This window comes from Seriola dumerili, unplaced genomic scaffold, assembly GCF_002260705.1.
Source record: "Seriola dumerili isolate Sdu_G_001 unplaced genomic scaffold, Sdu_1.0 BDQW01000226.1, whole genome shotgun sequence".
In the NCBI taxonomy this organism is placed as follows: Eukaryota; Metazoa; Chordata; class Actinopteri; order Carangiformes; family Carangidae; genus Seriola; species Seriola dumerili.
In genome coordinates this window covers 3788456-3807637 of record NW_019174481.1, presented here as the reverse complement: position 1 = coordinate 3807637, position 19182 = coordinate 3788456, and the positions used below count along the sequence as shown (strand labels likewise).

Here is a 19182-nt window from a genome sequence, read left to right as displayed (position 1 = left end):
TCCTCTGCCCACTGAAAAGAAGATTATTATTGTGCTTAGTGTATCAGTCAAATGTAGTGGTTTTTCATCATAAATTATCCTTACATCCGAACAAGAGTAACCTCTTCTTAACTTTAGGGGCTTCAAACTGTAAATACTTCTACAACAGAACATATTAATAAATAAATAAAGGCTCATATAAATATAGTTACAAATGTATTTTTATTTACTTTTGTGTTTAAAAACAAACAAAACAAACAAAAACACATCAACAACTGAGCTGGCAAAAAACGGTAGTTCAGGTGTCATTCAACCCTGCTTGAGACTGCAATCCAGTCCCAGCATACAGGCTGAAGAGATTGAATTGCATACAGACACTGAGAGGTAAAAAAAAAAAAAACATAAATGAAATGTTTGCACTGTTTGTCCAGTTGTCTGTTCATGTCACATTTTGGTAATTTGACCTCAAGTATTACTGCAACGAAGCCAAAGACATAGAAACTATTAGTGTTTTGTAGGAAAACATGGACGTTAAAATGAGTCTGCAAATTTTTTTTTTCAAGCATGGACAGCAACTAAAGGCTAGCAACATGTCAATGGAGACAGAAAATCAATAACTATTACAAGTTACAGCAACCCAGTTTGCCTCTGAAATGATACTGCAACAAGGGGGGAAAAATGAGAGCGCTGAAGAACATCATGGGTGAATGAGCAAGATTTCCTGTAATTGGTGAAAAAAGACAATATTTTTTTAAAACATGGAAATTGTGTGAACTTTATCATTTCCGTATGAAGAATGAGTGCGCACTGAGAAAGCGACTGGGTCAAAGAGACTGTGGTGAGAAGACTGGAGAAGTTTTAAACATTATTTAGAAGGATGTTCTGATAATAAACAACATAAAAGTATTGAGTGAAAACCTGATAAGGTGCTTGTATACAATTTGAAAAAAATGCACATTAAATTTTTTGCTTTTTGAAGTGATAGCTTAAAAAGGATACATTTACTGTCTTTTAGACAACAACTCTCTTCAGTAAAAGGTTAGATTAGCAAATTCTGGATCACTCAAATTAAGTCTTTAACAATCCCAAATTACCGTGGTACTCTGCCCAGATTCCAGTTCTTCAATTCTCACATAACACCTCCATGTAGATATTCACATGTTGCTAAGATAGCCAAAAAGAATCTGACAGACAGTAAGGAACAATGTAAACATCATGAACGATGGAAACATCCAAACTTTGCAAAATGGAACACTTTTTATAAACACTGTAAAATGACTAACCAACGCTCCAGCACAAATGCTTGCATGAAAGTATTTGTACTACACCTTTTGTTAGCTTTCATGTACGCACAAATGTCCGCATGACAGCTTACAGCAACATACAAATGCAGAAAAAAATACTTAACAAAAATAAGTCAAGCAATTTCAATACTCATGTCAATAGTCCATGTCAAAACAATGTTAAATTGCACAAAAATGAAAACAATCATTTGCAAATGCATACTAGAGCATGATCATACACAGGCCTAAGAAAAAAATGATATGCATATACAGTATCTATATTATATAAACACATTTGGACATCCTTCACAACTACTGAGAACTCTAAACTGTACAATATATCTGCTATATGAACAGTTGCGCAAAATACCATTTTGATATACAGTAATACTTTTTTTCTTTTACAATGTACAAGTTTATACTGTCCACACAATAAAATGCAAAGCACAAGCCCTAAAAGGCCACAAAAGTGCATGTTATCAGGTCAGATGGAAGCCACTGGAAGGAAGGAATGGCATGAGAGTGGTAATGAAAGCTCCCAGTATCATACAGGAGCTTTTTTACACCCACAATGTCTTGCAAGATTAATAGTTAGAGGAGGGAAATCTGGAGTAGATATTTATTATACATGCAGGCACACATGACTGCAGATGCACAAACACACACATCCTTGAACATAGACCATCATGGTGAAAGTGACTCACATGTTAGACTCACACACATACACACTCACACAAAGAGGTTATGGGGTGATGATGAAACTTCATCAACAGTCTCCCACTCCAACATTTCCCCACACCGTCACATTATATTTAAGCAGCGGAACTCCAATGGTAGATACTTAGTCTTGGTACCTTTTGGACAGTCGCACACTTCACATCTCAGAAAGGACACATTAGTAATCATGTTTTCACACAAGGTTTTTTAAGACCTAAGCAGTGACTGGCTGAAGGAAGAAGCTGGCCTAGTATATGATCTCTGTTCAGTTCTAACAAACTGTCAACGCCCCGGGCCAACTTCAGCCTTAGCATGTCACCACCAGGCACTGAGCTATGGAGGAATCAAACACTGAATGAAGGTCAGCTTTTCAACCTACTCTTTATAAACACTAGTTAAGTGTCTGACGCATGTGTTTTCAGTGACAGGCCATCACAAGCTCTTCATTGTGTTTTTGGCCAGTGAGTGCACTGCCATGCATGCATGAGGGGGGAAGGTCGGCTGCAGTGTTCAGAGGGGAATGCTTGAAGCCACACTTTTTGTAGTGCGAAGATGGGTGGATTTGGGTGACTTGACACCAGTGATCTCTTTGCTTCAAAAGCAAACCTCCTTCTGACATTCCCTAACTGCCAGTCAACCCAATCGTACAGTAGTTTCACAGCACTGAAGCAAGAGCAGACTTGTGCAGACAAATGGGGCCAAGTAGAGATTCTTGGATTATTGAAATCGACCTACGTTTAGTCATCATCTTTCCTGTCAAGTTCAGTTGTCCAAGTTCAGTTGTAACTCCAAGCATTCCCCCTTCACAATATCATCTCTATGAGAGATGAGAAGGATGCAAACTAAAACCCATTCTGTTAAGGCCACTGAAATGTGCTTAAAATCTTTTCCTTCAGAGGTACCTTCTGTTTCCTGCGTCTTTCCTGTCAGTGCCTCCTCTCTTGTCCCACCCATATTACCTCTTCTGTGACATATAGCGCCCTCTATCTTTCCCAGCAGCTTGATAAAGGGAACTGGAGGTGGTGATGCTGATAACAATTTCCTCCTTCCTTTTTCTTCATGTGTTTTCCATTTGTCCTTTCCTGGTCCGCTAGACTATCTTGAGTTTTCCTTTGGTCTTCATTTTGACATCTCATTCGCACTTGCCAAAGGGCATCCTTCTCAGTCATTTGCTGTCTCCCTCTCTAAACAGGAAGGAGACAAGCCTGGTGTGCTAACGGCCAAGCAGGTAGACCACCACTTCATAGGTGCACATCATGATGGCGGTGTTGGGGATCTGTCTGACAAGGTGGGTGGTGAGGCCGCGGTACAGCGCCCGGTATCCCTCCTCCCTGGGTACCGTGAGCAGAGTTTGGAAGAAGGAACGATACTTGCTGCCCTCTTCTCGTAGCCGTGTGCGGATCACTTCTGCAATTTAAGAGTGGAGGAAGAAAACTGTGTTAGATACACTACTGGTCATTATTTGCTTTTGTCACACTTCGCTAATGAGTGCTATGTCTCCCTAAAGATATTTTTTTGTATCTGCTGCTGTCAAGTAAACCATTGATGCAAGTGATCCATCTTTGAGTATACAAACTATCCCTCGCCTAATCCTAAACTGAATAATCTGCTAGACACACTGAGTTCTTAAATGTCCCAGAATTACTTCAGACAAACAGAAGGTATCTGAACTGTTGCATTCAGCTGTGGGCTTTACATGTAGGTGGACAATGATAATGATATTTATAGCACAAGTGGACCTTGATATTTTTCCAGTAACAAATAGTGAGTCACTACCTTACTCTAAATGCAACATGTCTTGATGCTACAATGTATTCTGGTCTCTTCATCTTACAAACAGCAGAAAAATTAGATACTCTTCCTTTTCTGTGATGGATTTTGTTCCCTTATAATTGTAAAACTCCAGTACAAATTAGGAAAAATAATACCCCATTTTGGATCTCAATACTCGAACATGGTTCATATTTGACAATATTTTCCATATGCCATATGATATGTGTCCTGAAAGATTATGTATTGATTATGTAAAAATCACTTTCAAGTTGATATGACTAACAGCAAACTAACAGCGTCCTTTAAAGGACAAGGCAGGCAATATTTTTCCAAGGGATTTGTTGACAAAAAGAAAAACGTGGAATATTATTAGCCTTATCCTTGGAAAAGAAAAAAAAGCTAAGCTGAGTGAAACAGAAGAGTACCATGAGGGTAGGCGAGGGAGGTGGCACAGGTCTTGGAGGTGGCTGCTGCGAGCATCATGCCCACAAAGTCGGAGGCATCTTTGACAGACTCGTCCTCTTCGTCCATGCTGGCATGGGCTTTGGATTCCAGCAGTTTGCGTTTGATGCTCTCATAGATGACAAAATGGATAACAGTCTCAGAGATGCCAGCGTACGAGGCTGACATGCCCCTGTAGAAACCTCGCAGGCCGTCCATCTGGTACACCCGCCGCACACACTCGAATGCATTCATTCGCCGCTCCCCCCGGTTTCTGTAATCATAAAGAGACTTTTCATTTAATGACAATGTCATTTCATTCTCATTATTGTATTTTTGATATAGGAAAGTTAAAGAGTCATACAACCCATTCCACTGCAGCTTTGGGACTTATGACATTAAGGTTTGTGGTTCCTCACCTGGCATCCAGCTGCAGACGAGTCTTAATCAGCCAGATGGGATTGGTTGCTGTGATGGCGGTGAACCCTGGGAAATTCAGAGGAGGTCAGAGGTTCAGACAGATGCAGAGACACTTGGAAGAACACAATCTAAACAAGTATACTAAATATTCTATACTGTGCAAGGACAATGAGAAAGCACTTCACTAAACAGGATCAACTGGCTTCAGTGTTTAACTTTTCAGTCAGCTGTTTCATTCATTAACTCAGACTAAATTTGTATCAATTTAATAAAAGTAAAAAAAATCACTGATTGCATAAGAGACAACAATGCACACATCACATATTGATCCTCTTCATGTGAAATGTTACTCAGGTGCAAGTAAACAAACAGCTCTCTTCCTGAACTAAAGTATCTTAACTTACAACAGTGCACAAAGGCAGCAGCTTTAAGCTTTATTTTTTCCATCATAAAAAATATCTAACTGCAACCACTGGGAAATGAGGCCAAGCAGCAAATTCATTTTAGGCCTTTGAGTGTGGCAGATTGTTATTCTACTGGAGTTCATTCATTTCTTTTAAATGCTAATGAGAGCTCTTGTGGTTCTATGAACATCAGTTCACTATCATAACATCAGCTCATCTTAAAGAGTTTACAGAGGTTGTCTGTTCTTTAATATCATTACATTCTCAAGGTGCTTTGATATACACATGACTATCAGCATTTTTACAAACAGATCTGCTATTACACAACTTCCAAGTCAAACACAGTGGGTCTGACTCATAGTTTGGACATTGCTCTAAATTTTAAACCAATATGAATGCATCAACTTATTAGTCAATGAATGCATATCCTTGTGTTTATTCTATAACATTCAACAAACCAGTGGTTAACTGGTTAGACACTACAGACAGGCTGTTGGCCTGATACGGGCCAACAAGCCCTACTATGACAGCAGAGAGAAACAAGATGGTGTCTGGATGAGATTCTTCAATTATTCAGCAGGACTTAAGTGGAAAGTCTCTGACGTGGAATTTAGTCCAGCCTTTAGTTCCTAATGGTGGCGGGTCACCTTGTTGTATATGTCCCTCTGTCTTCACAGCCAATCTCAATGTTAGCTTATTTCCAAACAGGGGGTCAGTCAATAATTAGGTCCCTAAATTGCATTAGGAATGCCCTTGTTTGCAGGTAGATAAGAGTGTGTGCATGTGCTTGTTCGAGTTGCTTACAAGGGATGATACTTTGAACATAGTTTTGTTAGGTAGGAACAGCAGGCAATATACAGTGATGTAAAGTTTGATATGTAGGGTGTAAAGCTAGTTAATGAGCACTTTGTATCATTATGAAATGACACAAAGTCTCTGAAAGTTTCTGATGCAGATGATGTACGATAGAGAAACAAAACATGGCCATTTGCAGAAAACAGCTAGACGAGGGCAAGTCTATAAAGAGGCCTGAGTTACATCTAGAGTATCAATGCAACAGAGCCCTACGTTAAGGCAACTGCGTGAAGAAGAGAGGATGACACAGGTCTGTTGAAGAGAAGAAGAGAAGAACAAAAGAGGCAGAAGAAAAAAAGAGGGAAGTAGAAGGAAGTAGCGTCTATGGTGTGTACTCACGAGGGAGGGGCAAAGCTCCTCCAGCTCCTCCCCGCTGCAGCTAGTAGCCTGCAGATATGGGGGGCTCAGATGGCGGGGGTCTCCCACCCAATCACGCAGGGGTGAAAGCTTTACAGTAAAGCCCTAAAATAGACACAGGCTTTTCTGTACCACAGTCGCACACAAGCAGCAGTCACATCCACCCCCAACCCCACCAACCACCCACCCCAACCCCAACCCCACTGGTACTGTACAGGTAGATGGAGAAGAGATGGGAGGTGAAGGACTGACCCCCCCCCCCATCTTTCACCAAAACCTAATCTCAACTCTAAACCCCATGCCCACTAATTTACTATTATTCGTTTTAATAAAATGGTTTTACATATCTTTTACTTTCACTTTATAACAATTTATCCCCTCCCTTTACTCCTTTTATCAACTGGAATAAAGAAAACGTTGACTGAACAGAAGCCAACCCAATCCAAACCTCCAGCTCCATCTCACCGAAGCGAGGTGACACACAAGTACAAACACAAAGGCAGAAAATAAAATTGAAGATGTATTCTTCATTATCATTGTGCCATTATCAGTTTATACTCTACATATCAGAGAAAGAACGAAATCAAATGCTTAATAAAATAAGGTAGAAAATAAAGAGAGGCAGGTGGAAATGCTAACCTTGTCGTTGTGTGTAACAGACTCTAAGTGGAGGATGATGGTGATGTCAGGAGCAAACAAACCATTTTACGAGTATGTGAAGTCATATTGGAGACAGTGAAGTGAAACAATGAGGTGGAACAATGAATTTAACTCAGTTTGCCCCAAATATCTCTCTGGGCAAAACCTGATTCTGGAAAAACTGGGATAAATTTAAAAATAACATTAAGATGTCCTTTTACGTGGACAAAAAAGTGTCTCTAGAGAGCCAGCCTGTTTCTACAAAAACACATCAGATGACTGCTACAGCAGTTATCTAACACGTCCTCTTCGATGTCACAGAAATTGCCGCTGAAAATAAAAAGGAAAAATACTTTACTTTTGAAGTATTTTTCAGTTACAGAATGTTTGTGTGTAGAGCCTCAAGTCTTAACATTCATTGTAAAATTATGTTCATAATTATGTAAATTAGTAATGTTTAATGTAGTAATCATTTTATTGTGAGAGTTAAACTGTTTTTGTAATTGTTTTTGTTGTTTTTTTGTTCACTGTGTACCAAATTTATGTCAGTATATAAACCTTACAAGGAAAGCAGGACGGTCACAATATTCTATGACATGAGACAAAGCAACAGATATTTCAGGTAACGTAAATTAACCTCATTTTTGTTTCCCTGCTTAGTAATTTTGACAAGCCATTAAGTAGATAAATGTGCAACTAATAAAGGCTAACACACACATCCCTGAATTGAACCTCAGAGTGAAAACCTGCATTTTCATATGGTCATGCTGCTGCATGGTGTGCATTATGACCCTTCTATGGTACATAATGCCTGTGCAGTCTCACCACAGAAGATTGACCTACATTCAGAGACGGCAAATATGCTTTAGATTAACGGCTGGAAAGGAAAATAAGTAGCGGCCTAACCTCCTTTCCCCAAGGAGAAAGGAAGCCAACAATTCATAGCAGGGAGACAGTGACTCCTCAGAGTCACTTTACAAAACTGGAAACAATTCTCCAGCATCTGGGTAAAACGTAGCTGTCCAGTCACTAAGGCTTCTGTTAACTCTGCTAATTCTCAGTGCTGACAAGCTTGAGGAGAGTATGGAAAATGTGTGCATATGAAGGACAATGGGACATTTGTATAGATCTATGACACAGATGTTTGCCCAAGATAACATAAGCGAGCTGTCTAGCACTTGTAGCTTATGGGCTAAGGTCATGTTACAATATGTCCTTGCTTATATGTATGCGACTGACACGTTGATGAAGAAATGTGTGGAACAAGAGAAAAAACACTATTCTCTAAGCTTAATGTATGAAGACTTTTTTGGGATCCACTGTGTTAAGTTTTCATCAATTACATAACAAATCTGTGCTTTCACTGCATCTTGGTATCAAGTAATAATTAGTGTTTTTTAAACTGGCAGCCTCAGCCTTTATAACATAATGCGCTTAACCAGGTGACCTACTGGTGCACCCTAAACCCATTTGAAAAGAGGACGTTATGTTGAAATCATTAGATGATGGAAAGATACTAATTCTCCGTGAAAAGAAATGACTGAGGCACTAATGGTGTTGATGGATGATGACAAAAAAAAAAAAAAAAAAAGCACAGCATTTACAAGCTTTTGTGGCAGTGACAAGGTTAGCATTTCTTTTGTGCTGAAAAACATAAAATCCAAGTATGTGTCATTACTTTACCTTTACTATGTTGATGGAACAAGACAACAGGCTAAGGGGAAAGGGGGAGGTGTGTGTCAAGACTAAGCAATAATAAAACCGTATGAGAAGAACCTAAAACTACAAACCAGCAGCAAACACACTGCCATAAGCAATGGTATTATCATTACAAATGAATAACCATCATGAACTTTCTAATATTCATAAAAAATCACCATGGTTTTCATCATACCAGTGTAAAGAAATGGGGTGCTACCTGACGTGTCCGCCCGAGTGCCAGGGGCCCCGGTTGACCTTTGGGGACCGTGCTCTCTCCTCTATACACACAGAGCAAAGAAGGGGGCCCAGACCACACTGTTTAAGTAACAACTGGGATGTTAAACCATTTACAGAGTCCTCTGGAGAGGCCTCAAAATGAAAGAATAAAAAAGAGGAAAGAAGGGCGAGGAGGATAAAAAAAAATAATGGAAGACATGGGGGACAACAGGGCTAGGAGAAGTGGAAAGCACAACCTAAACTTTGAGGACCATGTGGTTTTCTTCTTTTTGCTAAGCAGCTAGAAATATATACAGCTTAGTCACGGGAGATATGCCAGCAGTGGCACATTGTAGCCTGAAACTGCCTTGGTGCTGTGTCTGGATTTAGTGCTGATATAAGGTTTTGTCACTTCAACCGTATGTGGGCTGTCAAGGCCACCATGAAGAGACAAGATACTGTGTTATCTTAGTAGATTGGTGTATTTAGAGAAAGGACGTGCTCAGAAAAAAGCTTGTGAGAGTAGGTGGTAAGGATGTAAAATGTTATTGTGTGACTGGCATGGTAATTTTTCTTTACTTCCAGATGTAAGTAAGATGGGACATTAACACTTTACTTTGAAATAATTTGACAGTATAAGGTAAATTGTTTCCAGCATGGATAAATTCATCTTTCATGGCTTGGTTTCACAGTGAACAAAGTGAGGCTACTGTCACCACAATCAAGGTCAAGGTCGGTTTGATCCTGAGAGTCTTAAATTGTGCTTTCTATTAAAACACCCTCATGTTTATATTTAATATTTCTATACATGAAAGAGCTACGTAATTCCTACTTATAACAGATAGTATTAGTTAGCTTTTGCATGCTTTAGGTATTCACAAGCTTTTAAATTTGTGAAGATCCCCCCATCCCACACATGTATATGGAAAGGGGAGAGGGGGGTGGTGATGATGTGAAACTTCAGGGGTACTACAAATTGTGAAAAAAATGATGAGAAGATAAAGATAAATTAAATTTGTCTCATGACGACAAACGGAATAATTCTTTAACATGTTTTTTTCTTTAAATAAAACCCATCTGTGATCTACACTGCCCAGGCAGACTGACAGACAGACAAACAGGCAGATTTAACAGACAGCGACAGACGGACAGACAGAAGGGAGGAGGAGAGGGAGCCATCATTACCTGCCATCCCAGCAGACACCATGTGCACCTGGGTAGAGTCTGGCTCCAGTACTCCATTCAGCTTCTCCTTAGCTGTTGAGTAGGCCGCAAAGTAGATTGCCCTGTGACGAAAACAATAAGACATAGGTAAGAAATTAAAAACACTGGAAGCTAACTATAGAATAACTACTACTAACCAGTGAGGGAACACTGGGAGAAAACAATGATTTTCCTTATTAGCTTCTTCAGTTTGAACACATGTACCTGTACCACTCATCAAGATGGCCGTGTGCACCATTTGCATCTAAAAGTTAATGTTGAGTATATAGGAATTTAGTTGTACTATATAAGATCACTTACTGGAACCATTAGTAACATAAGCAGAGAAATTGTATAACTGCATGGTTTATATGAAGAATATCATCAAATATGAAAACATTATTTCAACTGCCTGAAACAAAATACTGCCTGAATGCCTGAGGGCATGCCATAGAAGAGCGCTAAGCCAGCTAATATGCAACATAAAAGCAAGCCATGTATAAGAGTTTATCTGTGCTTATATGTGTGTGTCTGTGTGTGTGTGTGTGTGTGTGTGTGTGTGTGTGTGTGTGTGTGTGTGTGATGTGTGTGTGTGTGTGTGTGTGTGTGTGTGTCTCAATCATCTCATGGCATGCTTTAGTAGCAGATTTATCTCCCATGATTCTAGTTGCTTTTCACTAAATAAAATCACAGGATTTAGTCAACATTTCTGCTGAGTGGAATTAAACCCAGTGACCTCTCCTCCCTGCTCTCCATCTGAATTGAGAGCATGCACGCTCAACATCATCATGTTGCTCTGTAGATGAATTATGTGAGTGGTTCTGAATGTGTATGTGCATCTCTCCTACGTAATGACTGGCGCTGCTGGTCCAAGCTGTTCCATATGCATGTCTTATGTGTGTGTGTTGCTAATGAACGCCAGCAGCACGCCCAGTGAACCGTGCTCTCATTAGCATCAGAAGATGTTTTTAGCTTTCCAGCGTCAGAGTGCTGTTTCCTAATTATAACAGGAGAGAATAACTCTGTAGCCCAGCACCCCACACCTCCCCTCACAGATAGATAAAGTAATACATCAGTTATTTCATTCAGTAATATTGCATCTGAAGCTCAAGCTTTAGACTGTGATTAAATGGAGTGGAAATGTTTCAAGTTGCCATACATCTTCAAAACTGGAATTTTCCACTGGCAGGCATTGATGGATGCATGTTGATCAATAACTCATAGCAATCTGGCATTTGTTTAGCGTATCTTCCTTGAAGAATCCTTAGATTTAACTGCCTGCAGTCAGTTGAAGGCTGAATTGATGAATCTGGCTGCTCTGAATAATGAGTGAAGATTTAGTATTGCTCATGGCTTGGAAAAACTTAAATGAAGGAGTTTTTACCAATTACCATAAGTCTCAGATTTTTCATTTCGTTTTTTCCTGTGAAGTGTGATAAAGCTTCAGTGAAGCACTGTGGCAATCAGGTACAAATACACAGATTGTATGTAATGATGTATTGTATCCGCAGTGAGACAGTCTGGAACTGCAGAAAAATAACTGGAAAACATTAGGATTAAAACTGCTATGATGAGTTCATCAGGCTCAGGCTTATGTAACAATGTCATCCTATAGCACAGTTTGCTATAGCTGTCATGACCAGGAAAGAAGCTGCCTCTCCCACAGCTGGATGACTAGCCCACAGGGCACACACACACACACACACACACGCACACACGCACGCACGCACGCTCACACACGCACACGCACACACACGCACGCGCACACACACACACACAGAGAGTCTGAGTCAGACAGCATATATAGCAAAGGACCCAGAGTTCTGAATTAATATAGGCAAAGAATGACAAACATGGCAGGAGAGATAGAGACAGAGTATTAGAGCAGAGGAGAGGATGACTCAGAGACTGAGACAGACACTACAATGAACCAATTGGAAGAGGATGACAATGTGATGCAGAGGTAGCTAGGGAGAACTAGACAGGTCAGGGAGGGGGATTAGACACAAACACAACTGCCTCAATATAGGAACCCCATTGTGATGATAATACACAACAACAGTCACGTGACAAGACTGTCACAGCCGGCTGCCGCCTGCAGTTGCTGCTGTTTCATTCAGACTCTGATCGACTGACTCCAGGCTGTTATGCAACCCTAACCAGCTAAGCTAAGCAAGAAAACCTGCTCATTTCCGCTGGGATTTGCAGGACAGATTTTCATTGCATTTCCGTGAGTTTAACTCCATTCATTTGTGTATTTGTGACCTGCTATTATTACTGTCAACATAAGCTCCAAGTGAGCCGGAAACTTGAAAAACATCTAGCAGGAGCAAATATATTCCTGTGTGCCCAGGTTTTATGTGATGTGTGAAGTGAATGATACAGGAATGCCTTTATTCTCTGATAACAGTCAAGCACGTCAAGCTAGAGCTGAGAAAAGTGTAACAATCCGACAGTTTTTTATTAACATCAGAGGTTTAGTGACTCTCTTGTGTTGGTTATCAGATATGCATGTGTAGGTTATTTACTTTCCTCTTTCTTTAGTTTTTTTTCCATACATTTTTGTGGAATTGCTTAAGACGACCTGGACATGAAGGCTAAAGTAAGAGGCCAGGTGAAACACCCAGAACACTGTAGATAATACTGTACATACCTGGAAGGTGCCACACCTACAAGGTTGGGTCCTAGTCCTCTGAAGAGTGAACGAGGTCCTTCTCTCTCTAGAATTAACCTGCAAAGACAGAAAACATTTCATTAAACATTTCAGTTTCACATTTCAGTTTTATTGGTCATTCCATCATTGTACAGAGAAAGAATACAGTACATTTAATATCCATGTATTAAACTTTAAATTAATGTATATCATTGGGCAAATAAGCATGTGACTGGCTGGCGCATTGAGTAGAGAGATGTCTTGACTGTGTATAGAGGTGTTGTCGTGTGTTTAACTTTTACTTCATAGCCTTTTAATCCAAAGTGTTCAATGAGTAGTTTTATTTTTAATGTTTGGCAATTACATTTCATATAAACAGGATGCATTCTGAAGTTACGCATGCAACAGATCTTTACTCAACCCTGTATGTAAAAAAAATCCCTCACATGCTTTATGGTCACAGAAAAAGAGCCACTGGAAATAGAAAGTCCTTCAAAAAGCAGGTCAAACCATAGAGACAACATTTCATTTGGCACAACTTCTGTTTGTGGCTAAATTTATGTCTGATGTGGGCGCCCTTAGCAGATAGACCAGTAAATTATAACTTCTTTGGCATTCTACCAAGACTTGACACTCAGTACAGCCTGACATTATACACAGGGTCACTATCAACACACTGGAGGACCAAAGAAAAAATGAAATGACAGGTGTCCCAGATCTGTCGGTGTTTATAGTCAACACTTCACATGTTCATTTTCTGTTGGCACCTGACTTCAAAGACTGTTCCTTCGTGTCTAATTTAACCCAGTAACCTGATTCAGAATAAGCTCAGTTTGTAGCTCACCTTCATCTGGTGCACCTTTTCACATTCACTGATACAAACTACATTCAAAGAAAACAATCAAGTGATCTTGGAAAGAAATAAGAGACCCAGAACACAAGAAAATGGTCCTTTGGGCCAGATAACAAAATGGTCCTTTGGAGGAGATTAAATTCTTATGATAGTGGCTAGACTAGAGCTGTCCCATACCATTAAAAACAAGACAAAGCCCCAGTCTATCTGGGCTATGTAGCTGCATTTTGTTCAGCTTGTGGGTTGCTGAGTTTTGCCTTCCAACTGCGGCTGTGAGATATTTGCCAAGTTCTGTTAATAGTTAAATATTTCACCTCAGTAATGATTTACAGTGTGTGGTATCTCCTCAAGAATACAGAGTAATTATCGATACCTACTCAACACACAGCTTAGAGTGGCAGTGTTCTCCACAGTCACAAAACTCAAATCATTAGTTTACATACCCTGCTCTAAAATGGAACTAGGCCAGCGCCACACTGCATGTTGAGCCACTTTGACTTGTGTGTGTTTTTTTTTTCTTTCCTTGCCATACTGCTCTTCCCTCTTCTGCCCTTTTCCACTTTGTATTATGTAGTAGTGGTGCGCACTTTCTGCTCTTGGCTCAAGGACAACACAAGAAGTTGGTTTACTTCAGTATAAGACCAATGTTGAGCTCAAAACAATGCCCAGATTAACTGCAATCTCTCTAAAAGGGGCATCAGTCCAGTGTTATTAAACAAAATCCTGAAGAAAGTGTTGATAACAAAGCCTTGTTGAGGCAGGGAAGCTGAAAAGAAATCATTCCCACTTATTGCAACAGCCTGTGAGAACAAATCAAATTTTTTCAGCCAAACAAATGGAAGAAAAAACACTTACATGACAAATAAGCGTTTCTATCAAACTGTGAAAGTGCGAAATTAGCATTTGTCCTATACATCTGAATCTCATGTAATTCCATGTTCAAAAGCAACATTTTTCCTGTGATATGGAGCAAAACATGAGATAAGTAGTTTGTAAAAGACACCCAATTTACAAAATAATTAATGCAAGCATCTGGCAGTGGAAAATTCCACACACAGCAGCTTGTGCATTATGCAGCATGTTTAACAGTGAGTGACATGCTCTGTGACAGACAAGAGTAGAGCCCTGTAGCTATGTTGAATATTTATTTAAACGCTGTTAATTCTTCAGTGTTCAACATTCATTACAAGTATCCAGGCACACTTGTTTTTAGTAGGCTCAAAATAAACCTAACCAGTGTCAGATTCCCCTACGCTCTCACTTCCCATCTTTCCATTGTGTTTAATGAGAAGAGTAATGACACAACATATCATGTTGCAAAAAAACGGGAACAATTCATAGTGTATTTCTTATACTGATTTCCTAGTAGTTGTCTAGAGAAAGTACCCAAAACAGCCACAGAGTTTAATGGACAAAATGAGGTTTAAAATCATCTATTTTGTGTCTGGATACCACTGATAGGAATACACTAGAGGCTTGGACTTTACCTGTGGCACTGCTCAAGTGTCTTGGTGGTAGATTCTGCAGTTAACCAACAAGTTTCCCAAAATAAAATTCCCCAGCAATCCAAAGAAAAAACTCCCTTGGGCAAGTTAAGCATTTCTGAAAACAAAATTTTGTAGTTTGCGATGCCATGTTGACCAGCCTCGCATTGGTTCAGATTCAGAATATACTCCAAATGGCTTTGATATGAAATAGATACTGTAGGAACACGGCAATAGGCTAAATCCATTGTCTGCTTTTTTCTTATCAATTATTAAACAATTTCAATTGTTACGGTGTTATGGTGATGTAACACTCCATCTCAGACTGAGGCAAATAATTATGCTCTAAAAGCATTTGTTTGTAGGAAGTACTTTAAAATGTAAACTCACATTGATATTACAGTGATACAGCACATACAGACAAACTTGTTACATTATCACTGCAGATACCACAGATATGAACATTTGCAGCAAGAACAAACAGACTGCTTACGTCACAACTCTCTGATTGACTAACAAAACCAGGAATTTCATTTGTTTCTTTCAGACCTTGTTCCCCCTGCTAATTGACTGTGTTACACAACTCATGGTAACTCCAAATTTTCTGGCAGGCAGACACATTTTCAAATCAATCAGTGCCTTTGCCTCAATTTGTGCTGCACATTTGTATATGTTTGCCTCCATTTGCATGTAATCATAACAATGTATGCAGTCAGGCTAAATTACGTCTGGTTTGTACTAACCCATGAGCTGTCCATAACCATATCTCCCTAATTAACAAATAAACATTTTGAAAAACAATCAAAAGTAGTTTGGAAATGACAGTATAAACAATCACTGTTCTTTTCAGACAGCTGGATGTAATTTCCAACATATCACTCAACTAACACCAAGACCAGGAAAAGACAATGCTGAACCTATGTCATAATACTACAAAATCCAACAGAATATTCATTTCACAACATTAATTGACAATTTGATATGCATTTCCCAGGTCTATGCATTTGTTACAAAAAAAACAATGTTAAGATTTGGTTGACAAAAGTATTCTACGCCCATATCATGTAATAAATCAAAACTAACAAGATAAATTTTTGAAAGTATGCCTAATGAAGAAAAGATGTTAACATGTAGCGTCATACTCCTTACTTGAGACAGTGCAGAGGCCCTGGCGGAGCGACACGGGCCACACTGGCTCCGTTGACGGTGCTGAGCTGGACTTCAGAGATGTAGAGAGTGATGGAGGAGGACTGCAGCCTGGTCTTCACCACTTCCAGAGGACAAGTCAAAATAGCGCCCACTGTACCACCACATCTACAAAGGGAACAGGAACGAATGAATTGAGAAGGAAAGGGTGCAGAAACAAAGACAATGATGGAAGAAAAGCACACAATGAGGTAAAACATGGTGAGACAAACAAATCAACAACAAAACAAACATATTTAATGCTCTGCATTAGCATTGGTCATAGGGGGGAAGGGTTGGATATGATATGCATATGTTTTACAATTCTAGGCTATTTTTTGCTCACTTCATTCAATATGTAAAGGACCAACTATAATATTATTGTTTTAATATTTGGTCCAAGTCACATCTATATTTTGCCCATTTCCTGTGCTGGTCTTCTTTATTAAACCATCATCTAATACTGGTCTCCACAATCACTGGTAACACAATCTGTTATTCCTTTTAGCGCTAAAATTATCTAGGAGCAGGCAGACATCTATACACCATGACTTGGTGTTGTGATACTGCGATGTGGAAGTTATCAAGACTATTATTATTTGACTGGTTTCAGTTCAGAGGAAACTAATTCCGGCTTAGTGTAACTATAACCACTTTGCTGACACTTTGCTATCTGAGAAGACAAGAATGAGGTGTCATGAAAATTAAGACTGTTGTTTAGCTGAACACACACACACGTGCACACCATAAATAAAGACATGAGTGTTTACAAATGAACCAAAGAAACTCGTGATCATGTTGCTTGGACTTCGACCTCTAATCTAACTGAAGCCATCAGCAGCATGTAAACAAACTAAAGCTGATCTAATTCCAATCAGTTTCACCCTGAATATCTTAATTATCATAATGCACCAATTTCAGGCATATATTTTTGTATTATCTATCTGTTTTATATGGTATAAATTAGTACAAAATTTTTATAAGCCGTAGGCTAGTAGACGTCATCTCAAAACAATGTTCTGTCCCTGTGCCACACGTGCACATTGGTTGATCCCCTCTGCTTTCACCAACGGCTCAGTGCTTTCCACAATAGGACTTGCATGGACAAAGCTTCAGAGTTAAACCACCACAAAGCTGCTGTGACAAATTATACAAATTCTCTGTAGGTCAGATAAAGTGAATACTAGTTGTATTTGAAGAGTGGTGTATTCTGATATCCTCACTGCAGCGAATTCCTCTTGCTGCACTCTCTTTAGAGTAGCACCAGCTATATTTACCTTTCAAAAGACCGACCCACATTCATGCTCACAGGCAGCGGTGACCCTTGGCCTACTTTCAGGGCTATGCTGGCTGCTGCATGTATGTGCTCAGTGGTTGTGAGAAGAAGCACTGTGCTATTGCTGTCAGCTCAGGTTTTTAGGGAAAGCAAATCAAATTCTGTTTACACAAGACTGCAACACACAGTGAGCTGTTTCAGATTTTCAGAGAGATAAAAGTAGAGTTGTGTTGTGATGAAATTACCATATTTGAATGTCAATGGTTTGGTGCAGAGATGAAAGAAGAGGTGACAGAAGCAGAAAAACTGAGGACGGTGGATTAAAAACAAGACAGATAATCTGCATCAATAAACTAAATTTTACACCTGTGTTTACATTTTCTTTGATGTACAAGCTGTTAGGCCTGTTAACAGAGCTGAGAACAAGAAGTTTTGCTTAGCTATTGTATGGCATGCAAGTTTCATCTACAGTAGTCTTACTGTATTGTCCTCACTTTCTCGCCTTATTTGGTGGTTTACAAATGATCAATAGAAAATTATCCACAGGAATTGCGAAACGGGCAGAACACTAAAATTCTTGTAGAGTTATGAAACTCTGAAAAATCTTCAGAATATCATTCTTGGAAACAAATACTATCAGATGAACGTTTGCAAGGTAATGCTTATCTGCTGTGAATGTGAGTAATTAACATGAAAATGTGTGGGAACACCCTAATAGCCCTAAAAAAATGAAGTTACACGAGTTGGGATTTCAACAGTTATTAATATCCATCAATAAAGAAACACAAGATATAGAAGTTAATCACACTGTTGACTCTATAAACGCAGACCTGTAACTGGCCTTTCGTTTCATTCATGTAATTAATTTCTCAGGTTGCTAAAATGTTAAATCTCTGGATAAAATAAGTAGCTCTCCTGTGGCTGCAGGGGAACTTTGTCAAGAGAGAGAGAGAGAGAGAGAGCCAGGAAATTAATCTAACTTTCCTTCAAAATAAAGGTACAAAATATTAGAAGAAGTTAGTAATTAAGGGTGTAAAACGACAAAAATCTCAGTTGAAATACAAAACGGAGTCCCGGAAGGCACATTTAAGCTCAAACACGCAATCTCTTTCATATTTCATAACACAAATGGACATATTTTGAAGTGTTGACAGGAAGTGCGGTAACCGACGGTTTTGACACTGACGTGCACGCGCTGCTTAGAAAAATGGTCCTTGTTAGCTAAATAGCTAGGTAAACCAGACAATGAGTCTTATATTTCAAAGCTGTCTGCAATTTTTAAAACAACCTCAATTCATACATTAAATTCGCTGTCTGACTTACCCTCCAGCGAACAAATGAACCAGTGTGTCCCTTTGGCTCATTATTTAGCATGCTCTGCCAAGCAGCACACCTCGGGGCTGCGGCAGAGGGCCAAACACGGGCTTGGGTCCCGTCCCTTCCCGTTGTTTTCTGCCTCCGAGAGGATGCGCACGTCGATGGGCCAACGACGTCGATGATGAACCAGCGGTGGGGCGAGTCTCCGGTGATTCAGACTGCAGTGGGCCGACAAACCCCCCTATGTCTCTCTCAGCGTGCTCAGGTTCCCCTCTGACACAGATATCTTCGACTAAACCAGCGGAGAGCTTCGACTTCACCAGGCTAGCTACTAGCAGAAGAATATCTCAGCTCTAGCAAACGGTTTTATGGTTCATCCAGGGATTTCCCTTGGTTTTCTCCTCTGCTTTCATCGCTGCAGCAAGA

At 39.7% G+C, this 19182-nt stretch overlaps 1 protein-coding gene across 1 annotated transcript; it reads right to left on the bottom strand.

Annotated features, from left to right (window-relative positions):
• Nucleotides 1-253: 253 nt before the first annotated feature.
• LOC111229078 (solute carrier family 25 member 36-A) lies at nucleotides 254-19182 on the bottom strand. The gene is made up of 7 exons (XM_022755244.1): nucleotides 18763-19182; nucleotides 16128-16292; nucleotides 12642-12719; nucleotides 9971-10071; nucleotides 4613-4679; nucleotides 4178-4467; nucleotides 254-3386 (listed from the first exon to the last, which is right to left on the bottom strand). The coding sequence occupies exons 1-7, from the start codon at nucleotides 18801-18803 to the stop codon at nucleotides 3193-3195; spliced, it is 936 nt and encodes a 311-aa protein (XP_022610965.1). The 5' UTR covers nucleotides 18804-19182; the 3' UTR covers nucleotides 254-3192.